Source organism: Rattus rattus, chromosome 5 (genome assembly GCF_011064425.1).
Source record: "Rattus rattus isolate New Zealand chromosome 5, Rrattus_CSIRO_v1, whole genome shotgun sequence".
NCBI classification, from domain to species: Eukaryota; Metazoa; Chordata; class Mammalia; order Rodentia; family Muridae; genus Rattus; species Rattus rattus.
This window is the reverse complement of record NC_046158.1, coordinates 14,289,009-14,300,249: the sequence shown is the minus strand read 5'-3', so window position 1 is coordinate 14,300,249 and position 11,241 is coordinate 14,289,009. Positions and strand designations below refer to the sequence as shown.

The window sequence follows — 11,241 nt, the reverse complement described above, 5'->3', positions numbered from 1 at the left end:
GATCTTCCTAAACAAAGAGGTTTCCAAAGCCCCTTTCAACACCTAGAACCTGTACTCATTTTGTCTACCTGATATCAATAGACCCCTGAGTTTAGAAGAATAAAAGGTAACAGCATAGTTAATATAAACTAAAAATATATATTGTAAAAAATTGAACAATGACAAACAAATTACAAAATGATGAGCAAATTATGTGAAAAGAAGAAAAGCTGGTATTGCATATGAAATTTGAGCAAAGAAAGTAACTATAGTTTTGACTTCATATACGAGGGACAAGGGGTGATGATGATGAAATGCATAGTACAAAAGTAGTACAAGGACACACTCTGAGTGCGTATACCACTAATTGTGACAAATGTTTAGGAGATAGTCCTATTCATTATACAACATACATTATACAATACATATATGTATCAAAACATCTCTTCTTATGAAAATGTATATCTTCATTTGTCAATAACAATCAAAAGTGTGTTACAAATAAGAGGCTGGAAAATTCCTTGCATGGATGGAGGCCTCAGAATAGTGATTCCAGTGTGTACATAAGAAGACAGAAGACATCAGTGTGAGGCTAAGGGACTGCAATAAAAGTGACCAGTCCATTGGTGATGTGTCTGAAACACAGTATCTGTTTAAGCTTACTATGAGTTAAAATTCAAAATATTGCTGAATTAAATATAAAAAACGAGATCAAGCTGTTCATGCCACTAATCTTAGCATTAAGGAAGCAGAGGTGGGGTGATCTTTACTGGTTCAAGGAAAACCAAATTCTAGAACATCTTGTTCTACATAGAAAGATATTGCCTGTCAATTTTTTAATTGAAAATAATCCTATCTAACATATTTTTTCATTAGGTAAAAAGGAAAAAAAAGGCTTTTCTTCAAATGGTACACGCTATCCAAATTACAAAACGTATTACACTAAATTTTAAAACTTTTGGGGAAAGATATCATGTGCAAAGGGAAATACAGAAAGGAGTGTGTGTGTGTGTGTGTGTGTGTGACACCTTTCCCAAGATTATCAATAAAAGAGTAAAATGTATCCTCCAAGATATGTGCAAGAAGTTCAGATTAAAGTATCTTTAAGTGGCCATTCAGAGATAACATATTACATATGCCAATCAAGGGGGAGGCCTACACAGCTAAAGGGAAGCAGAAGGTGCATCATTTTGTTCGGCTGAGGATATTTCTCAGTGCGCCTTTCATATCTCGATTCCTCAGACTATAAATAAAGGGATTCAGCATGGGTGTGACCACAGTGTACATCATAGCCACAATAGCATTCTTGTCATTATTGGTATTAGATGAGGGGACACAATATAGTCCAATGATGGCTCCATAGTACAAGGAAACCACACAGAGGTGAGAGCCACAAGTCGACAAGGCTTTGCGGATTCCCTTGATGGAGGGAGTTTTCAGAATGGTGACTCCAATGTAACCATAAGATACCAGAATGCATATGAATGGCAGGGTAATAACCGCATTACCTAAAACAAGGATGATGAGATCATTGATGGTGGTGTCTGAGCTGGACAGCTTCAACAAAGTAGAGAGGTCACAGAAATAGTGGGGGATGGTATTGTTTCTAAAGTGAGATAGGCGAGCCAAAAGGAGGGTTTGCACAAGGGCATTGGCTGAAGATAAGGCCCAGGAAATTACTACTAGAAGGACACAGAGACTCAGATTCATGATGAGGGTATAGTGCAGAGGATGGCAGATGGCCACATACCTGTCGTATGCCATGGAGGTCAGAAGAAAACTATCAATGGTTCCAAAAACTATGAAAAAATACACTTGGGAAACACACCCGGTATATGAGATGGACTGGCTATGTGTCAGCATATTCACAAGCATCTTTGGAACTGTGACTGATGAGAATGAGATGTCTGTGAAAGCCAAGTGACTGAGGAAGAAGTACATGGGGGTGTGGAGGTGAGAGTCCAGCCTGATTAGCAGGATGATGAGAAGGTTCCCCAGCACAGTTGTCAGATACATTGTCAGAATCAGGGCAGAGTACATATTTTGGTCCTCTGCTTGAATGGGGAGACCCAGGAGGATGAACTCAGACACTGTGCTCTCATTATCCATCCTCAAGTTCTTCCCCTTCTGCTGTGAGTGAAAGGAGAAATGGGAAGTAAAGAAAATTGATTTTTACTAGTACACTCTGGGTACACTTTATTAATCACCACTACTGAATATAACATTAGTTTGGGTCTTCCAATAGGAAAGTGATGACATTTGTAATAGTAATGAGATAGTGATATTTTGGAAAGAGACATAATTTGCCAGCCTTGAAAAATAACTAAATGTATTTTAGAGGGAAACAAGGAACTTCAGAACAATCATTAAATCAGGCCCATATCCAACTCAAATTTTCACCAAGAAAATTTGAAATTAAGGAATTAGCATGTAAATTGTTACCAACAAATCAAGAAGTCAACATGATTTTAATGATTTTGCAATAGTTTAGCTTTTCTTGAATGCACTGGCATAAGATATTCTAAAAATTAAATACAAGTCTTTTAACCCACAGTGCTTCTTTGGATCAGTAAAATATTAGGATATTGGGGAAATTAGCAAAAGTAGCATCTATCAAAGGTCAAAATCTTAAGTGCATAGGTCTGCAGCAACATTATGAAGTATCAACAACAGAATGTAAATAGCTATGAGTTCTTCACTTAGTAACAATTTCTCAGTCAATGTGGTCATTCTTCCATCGCTCTTTCTAGATTGTATCAAATGACCTTGATTCCATGTTAGCAGCCTTAGTGCAAACCTAAGCATTGCATTCAGGTACACAGAACACATGGAAATACTTGACTTTCCTGCCATGACTGAGATCAGACAAGGCAATTCCTTGAGTCTTCTTAGAAAAAGAAAATTATACCTGCCTTATTTTTAACCTGAACTTTTAAGCCAAAGACTATTTTTGTATGGATTTCTTACATGTTATCTGTTACTAACCTGAAATTCTCTCTCTTTTATATAATTATTTCCTAAACAAGTGAGAAAGCTCTAAACAATGAAAAGGAACATGATAAAGTTAAAGTAGATATCATAGCTGTTGAGAGAGCTCTGTGGATATATTCTATTTGAAGACTTGTTAGTGGCCTGTTTGTCTCTGTTATTGGCAACACACCCATCACTTGCCTCTTACCCCTTATAAGCCTTAACTACAGTTAATTTGTGTAGACTTTGAACTATGTAAATACCAACTTTAAAATGCTTAAGTATCATCAATTTCACTCTGTAGAAAAGCCAATTAATGTGATATTGTTTGAAATTAATTGTAATTCCTTTCTTACTCATTTCTGTGTCAATAATAGTTACTTTATCACCATGAAAATTTTGATATCTATCTGTTCACAGGAATATGGTTTCAAATACTTTGCTATTTTTGAGCAATATTGCAATAAACAGTATTATTCATATATATATATATATATATATATATATATATCAGGTTATAAGATGCTTAAGTGATGAAGAAGCTGATATATGATCTCCGAAGAGTCCTTAGTGGAAGAGCTACATAAAAAGATTGTAAAAATTGGTATCTAGGCAAGCATTTGGAAAGACAGTGCTAGTAGCTTTGAGAAACAAGGAAAAGTCAAGGCAACAGCCAATCACAGAAATGTAAAAGTTGGAAAATATAAGAGCAGCAGGTAGCTGTAATATGCAATTTGCTGTAGAGGAAGTTTCCATCTGTTCAAGGACAGTAATACTCAGAAAAATAAAGTAGCAGAAAATAGCAACTACCTGGCTGGCTGCCAGAAAGAAAGTAGATAGGCGAAGCCAAGGATACTAGCTGGCACCTGAATACCAGGGACACTTATGGCTAAATTCACGGAAATTTGAGAAGTAGGAAAAAATACAACAGATGTTTTGTGTTGCTATTAAATCTGAGCAAAGTAGTTGATTTTCCTGCTTTCTGTCAAATATGGATAAGTTTAAGAAAAATATTTTATGGAGAGGTTTGTGAGGGAGGGAGTTCTATTTTAACTCAAAGGTTGGTCAGGTTCTCAGTGGGAGGTAAATTGCTCTATAAAGAACTGTTTGCTATTTGATGGGGTAATCCTTGCAAATTGAAATGCATGCTGACCACACAGACAGACAGGCATACACACACACACACACACACACACACACACACACACACACACACAAACACGGGGGGGGGAGGGCAGAGAGAAAGACACTGAAAGACCAAAGCATGTGCAGTGATACACAATTATGTACATTCTATGCCCTGATACGACAAACTAATTTATGGTTAACATAGTTACCTTTAGCTAAAAAGCGGGGGAAAATTCTTCCATTTCTCTCAAGAAAAAAACACAATATAGAGAAAGAGCTGGGTTATCTCAACTAATGATACATGCATTGCAATAATCAGTAGAGTAGTCAGTTCAAAATCAGATATGACATATATATGAACATGAATTTTGTCCATACCTCCTGAGAACTCTATGTGAGCCCTAATTTTGAAAACCACATAGAGAAGCTATGATGCAATCCCTGTCCCCAAATCCAAATTAGAGGCATATAGAATAAAACTGTTATGTTGTCATTGACTCCCTTAGGGAAAGAATTATTTTGAAGCAAGCATGAGAGTTCCTTCACCCTTGAGAAACGATGGTATCAAACATAACAAGATTCCCCATTATTTGCCCTGTTTAAAACAGTATGAAAAATATAAAAATATTTTTATTTATGCCTTATTATCTAGCACTGAATGCTAAAACCTGTTGAAGTTCTAACAACTATAGAATTCTATTTTAAAATGAAGCTTCTAATAAACTAATGAATATTAAAGACAATGTTTAAGAGATTAGTGTTTTCCTTAAAACAGATATAAGAATGCTGGTGCCATCTCTCAAATTGAGGACATAACAAGCAGACACTCTGTAGTCAGTAAGTTACTGACTACATTGCATCATCAGGGGTCAACAGAGAAGAATCTTTGTATCAACCCTTTGATTTTTAACTTCTACTTTCCTGAACAGTGAAAAATGTAATTCTACTAAGCTATTTAGTGGCATATTGTTCTGGCAGTACATGAATAGTAAGCAATGTAAGTATCTGCTTATATATAAAAAGTATGAGCAGAGATTCTCTGCTATACTAGAGATGTCACAGAGTGGTAGAAGTTCATGTAGGCTTTTTGTCCTCCAATCTTCTCTCTCACTATCAATGACCCCAACCCCAGTCCCTTGTTATGGTGATTAGAATATGTTGGGCCCATAGGCAGTGGTAATATTAGGAGTCCTGACCTGATTGTTGGAAGTGGTTACTATGAGGGTTAGTTTTTAAGCTCTGCACAGTGTGGAAGAGTCCATTTTCTCCTGGCTGCAGTCATATCAAGATGCAGAACACTTAGATCATCCTTTTCCTTGCTTGCTTGCTTGCTTGCTTGCTTGCTTGCTTGCTTGCTTGCTTGCTTGCTTGCTTGGAGATACTGTGCTCTGGCCTTGATGACATTGAAGTACTTCTAAACCAGCCCTAATTAAATGTTGTCCTTTAGAAGAGTTGCCTTGGTCATAATGTCTCTTCACAGCAATGGAAACCCTAACCAAGATACTTGCCCTCCTACTTGCTTTTTCCCACCCCTCAACAGGGGTATAGTCTCCCCCATACTAAAACAGGACAGGTTGAGAAACATCCAGGTAACTGCCTGACTGCCATGTTCTGCCCACACTCTAAAATTTCCCACTCTTCTAGTTTCTATAACCTAGGCCCCAGCTGTGTGGAGATGCCCTACTATACCAGAGACTGTCCTGGGCCAGAGTCTTGCAGCTCTCCTAGAGGATTTGCAGACTGTTAGAAGTAGAGGTAGCCTGCCTATCTGCCAAACTCCCATACAATCTATTTTAGCATACCCCCATCATAATTCCCCATCCCAAGCCTCCTATTTGACATGTCACAGCAACCAACTTGGGCAGGGACTATCTGCTTTGCTAGAGAACAAGCAGATTTGAAGTCTAGGTATGCTGCTGATAAGTAATGTCATTTACTCCCTCACTGCCTTGGGATCCCTCATTTTTTTTAAACCTGCACTCTCCGAGTTTCCTTTCCCCACCCTACAACTGGAATGCAGACTCCCTAACCCACAAAAGTCAACACAGACTCAGAATCCCAGGTTCACAGATCAGAAGACCAGAGAGACAACAGAAACCTGTACAAAACAGCCAGCCAACAAAGCCAACCTCACAAATCAGTACCTACAAACTAATTACCAAATCATGAATGTTTAGGGGTCAGTGTAATAAGCCACAAAACCACTGTCAATGCATAAGACCACCACTAGAACCCATCTATATTATTACAAGCAAGCCCTGAATATTCCAGCAAACCAAACACAAGAAAAATAACATAAAATCAGCTTTATGAAGATAACTGAAATTCTTAATCAGGAAATTAATAAATTTCTTTAAAATTCAGACAAACATCAACAATTGGAGGAAATGATTAAAACTTTTTTAAGGACAAGAAAATCTGTCTTTCCTTTGCTTCATCTTCTAGCCCCTACTCCTAATAGTAATGCTCGTGTACACTCCATTCCCATTGCCACCACTCTGCCTTTAACCAAAAAGACTGTTGCCACCTGTGACAGAGAAGCTCTCCATTCACCAGTCCACTGACAGCCTAGTTCCTAGGAAAGCACTGAGGAATTAGGTCCTCTCTGTCTCCTTTGCACTCCATCTTCTAGTTTAAATCCTTGCCTACATCTGCCTGCATCGCTGTGCCTTGTACCACTGTGGACACTTGAGCCTATAGCCATTAGTGGCCACAAGCTATGCCTGTATCCCTGAATGTCTACTCTCACCCAAAACAGTCAGAGGCCTGAAGATAATATGGACTTCCCTTCTTCTTATAACCCTGGAAGCCTGCTAAAACTCAGAACAAATAATTCTGCCTGCAGTCATAATGTCTTGCTTTAATCAGTCCTGTGCTCCACTTTCCTAGTCTCCTTACCCCGGCCCTTAATACACCAGATTCTGCAATACACCAGACTCCAGCCTGGGGCAGAGATTCCCATCTTTACTAGAGAATGTAAAGACTGGGAAGTGACCCAGGTAGGCTGTCTTCCCACAAAACTTCTCAACTATCTAAATGTCCTCCTACTCTACCCCAAGTCCTGTGCCCTCCTACTAGCTCTGCTATGGCCCCAACAAGGACATAGATTCCCTACTCTACAAAAACCGTGGAGACTGCTAAACATCCATGTTGGACTGTGAATACTCATCCCTTGACAAATTCTATACAAGTGTTTAGAATGTGGGGTCCACAGTTAAGAGCAAGTAACAGTAAATATAATGGCCCCTCCAATGTAGAAAGGATGGTGCTTTGTAGTGGAGACCAAATAAAATGAGATTTTATGCCAGTTTATAATTTTTTTCATTTTTTTTTCTTTATTTTGTATTCTTTTTAATACCAGGGAAGTTGATTCTTTGATGTCCCTAGATGTTTGGCAACAAACCAGCATTGTTCTCCTGGGGTTTAGCATAGCCTACACTTTTGTAAGAATAAGAGGCCAACTACTGCTAGAAAAGTCAGGAAGGTCTCAAGGCGTGAGATAGATTTTTCTGGTTCAGACAAGTCAGCATGTATGTCCTGTCTCAAGGCTCTATAATTTTTGTCTAAGAGAATTGGGGATGAGATACCAATTCTTAATGCCTCAGCAACACCAAATATCAATAATGTTAGTATTACAATTCACAGAACATATGAAGCCCAGAAGACTGCAACGTGGATGCTTCATTCCTTCTTAGAAGGAAGAACAAAATACTCATGGGAGAAAATACAGGGGCAAAAAGTGGAAAAAAGAGTCATCCAGAGACTGTTCCACATAGGGATCCATCCCATATGCTGACACCAAGCCCAGTCACTATTGCAGACACCAAGAAGTGCTTGCTGACAGGAGCCAGATATGGCTGTCTCCTGAGAGGCTCTTCCAGACCCTTACTGATACAGATGAGGATGGTTGCAGCTAACCATTGGACTGAACAAGGGGACCCCAATGGTGGAGTTAGAGAAAAGACTGACAGAGCTGAAGGAATTTGCAATGCCATAAGAAGAACAACAATATCAAACAACCAAACCCTACCAGAGCTCCCAGGGACTAAACCACCAAAAAATGAATACACATGGAGGGACCAATGACTCCAGCTCTATATGTGGCAGAGGATGACATTGTCCAGCATCAATTGGGAGATTGATTCTAGGAAGGCTTGTTTCCCCAATGTAGGGTAATGCCAGGGCATTGAGTTTGAAGTGAGTGGGTGGGAATGGAAGCATCCTCACAGGAGCAGGGGGAGAGGGAGGAGGTATAGGATAGAGGGAAAAGAGGACAACATTTGAAATGTAAAGACATAAAACATCCAAGAAAAATAAAATTATATAAAAAATAAAAAGGAATGTCATTTGCAAAAAATAAAAAATAAAAAATTGTTGCTCCTGCCAATTGTTTTTGTTGAGGTAGCAGAAAAGGAAGAACAGCCACGTGTTTATGTCTTCATCTCCATGATAGAAGATTCTGGGGGTGATTGGATAAGTACATAGATGCCTGGCAAACATCATTGCAGAAGGTGTGGTGTGACATCATACTTGCCTCTGGAGCAGACCAGAAGGATGTGGGTCTCCACAAGCCCTGATGGTTGGCATAGGCATAAAGCTTATTTGCATATTAATGTATATATTCTATTTCATGTTCCCCTTTTGGAATGTTTGCCCTGCCAAGGTCAATGCCTCCATGATTTTCAGGAACAACAGGATTCTGGGAAGGAAGAATGTGTTTATGAACCTCAACAACATGGTAACATCGTGACATTTATGACACTGCTTGGGCTGGAGAAAAAAACATGAAAACATGAGTTTGACAATAAATAAATGAGTGTGATATCTGTTCTTTAAAGAATTTGTCAACTATGCACTATATAAGAATGTATATAAATTGTACAAGATACTTCATGGACCTGAATGAACAGAGGCAGCTTTATTAAGGAGTCAGCTTAGTCAGAAAGCTATTATGGAAGGAGACATGACTTAGTCAATAGATGAAAAATCCTGGATCATAAAAGAGAAAGAAATAGTTAGAAAATATATCTCAGATAGAGTATTCTAAAATATTAGTGCTAAAATGGTGTTCTCCATAGAAGCAATCAAAAACTAAATTTAATCCAGATGTTTTACTCACTAAAGAAGGTAGTTATATGTGAAATCCAAATAGAAGTTGTGGATGGACAAAAGTCTGGTATCAAGAAGAAACATGAATTTGCTGAGTTCTCTGAGACATATCCTGAGCAGTCTGCTCTCTCTGGTGGACCTCAATTTTCCTGATATCATTACATCCATGTTTATCAGATCACTGAGTCCTGAACCATACAGATTAGCTATGCAATAGATAAAAAAATGATACATTAGTCAAAGAAAATGTTACATGTAAAAATTCTGAAAAAAAAAATTATCAATGAAATCTGGGATACCATGAAGTGACATAACCTAAGATTAATAGGACTAGAATAAGGTGAAGAGTACCAGCTCCAAGGCTTAAATAATAATTTCAACAAAATCGTAGAAGAAAAATTTCCCATTGTAAAGAAAGAGATGCTGATAAACATACAAGATGCTTATAGAACACCAATCAGTCATGATAAGAAATGGAAATACTACTGCCACATAATAATAAAAACGTAAAATCCAAAGAACAAAGAAATATTAAAAGTAGCAAGTTTAAAAAGACTAGGTAACATACAAAGGCAGTGATATTAGAATTACACCCAACTTCTCATGAGAGACTTAAAAAGTGAAAAGTTCCTGGACAGATGTCTTGTACTCCTTTAAAAACCACAGAGACCAAACTAGACCATACCTAGTAAAACTTTCAATCATCATTGATGGAGAAAACAAGATATTTCAAGATGAATCCAAATTTAAATAATATCTACATGCAAATTCAGCTCTATAGAAAATACTAGAAGGAAAACTATGACAACTACATGCAAAAAAGCACAAGAAAGAAGTAATTCCACAACAGAAAAAGCAAGAGAAACATACACACACACAAACACACACACACACCACCACCACCACCACCACCACCACCACCACCACCATGACCACCACAACCACCATCAAAATAACAAGGATTCACAATTACTGGTCACTGATACCTCAACATCAGTGGACTCAATTCCCCCAATAAAAAGACATAGACTAACCGACTGGATGGTAAAACTGGACCCAACATTCTGCTGCATACAAGAAACACAGCTCAGCAGTAAAGATAGATATTATCTCAGAGTAAAGGGCTGGGGATATGTTTTCTAAGCAAATAGACCCAAGAAACCAGCTTGAGTCATTCTAATATCTACAGTAAATAGGTTTTCCAAAACACTTAATCAAAAGACATAGGTAAGTTCACTTGATGTTCATCAAAAGAAAAAAATCTACCAAGGTGATATTTCAATTCTGATCATATATGCTCCAAACACTGGGATTTACTGCAGAATTCTACCAGACCTACAAAGTAAAGGAAATACTAATACTGCATAAACGATTTCACAAAATACAAAGAGAAAGGACACTGTAAAGCTCATTCTATGAAGCCACAGTTATCCTGATTTCTAAACTACACAAGGACTCAACAAAAAAAAGAAAATTTCAGATCGATTTCTTTAATATACCTTGATTCATAAATACTCAATAAAGGACTTGAAAATTGAATCCAGAAACACATTAAAAGAATCACCCATCATAAGCAAGTAGGCTTCATCCAAGGGATGTAGGGATGGAAATTCCCTCATTGTATTGCACCATGTAAACAAACCAAAAGAAAAAGCATGATCATCTGATTACATGCTGAAAAAGCCTTTGACAAAATTCAAAATCCCTTCATATTAAAAGTATTAGAGTGATCAGGGACACACAAGTATAGATAGATAGATGACAGATAGATAGATAGATGACAGATAGATAGATAGATAGATAGATAGATGATAGATAGATAGATAGATAGATAGATAGATAGATAGATAGATAGATAGATAGGTGAATAGGTAGGTAGATAGATAGATAGATAGATAGATAGATAGATAGATAGATAGATAGATTATAAACATAACTAAAACAATATACAGCAAACCAATATCCAGCATCAAGCTAAATGAAGAGAAACTTAAACAATACCACTTAAATCAGGGGCAAGACAAGGCTGCCTACTTTCTTTCTATCTATCCAAAA

The 11,241-nt window shown here is 37.6% G+C and overlaps 1 protein-coding gene across 1 annotated transcript; it reads right to left on the bottom strand.

Moving 5' to 3' along the window:
* Positions 1–1,164: 1,164 nt before the first annotated feature.
* LOC116900122 (olfactory receptor 50-like) lies at positions 1,165–2,088 on the bottom strand. Its single transcript, XM_032901897.1, has one exon. The coding sequence runs from the start codon at positions 2,086–2,088 to the stop codon at positions 1,165–1,167; it is 924 nt and encodes a 307-aa protein (XP_032757788.1).
* Positions 2,089–11,241: the final 9,153 nt, after the last annotated feature.

Bases quoted from the DNA above. Each gene is read 5' to 3' on its own strand.
- LOC116900122 (XM_032901897.1), bottom strand. From the start codon at position 2,088: ATGGATAATGAGAGCACAGTGTCTGAGTTCATCCTCCTGGGTCTCCCC.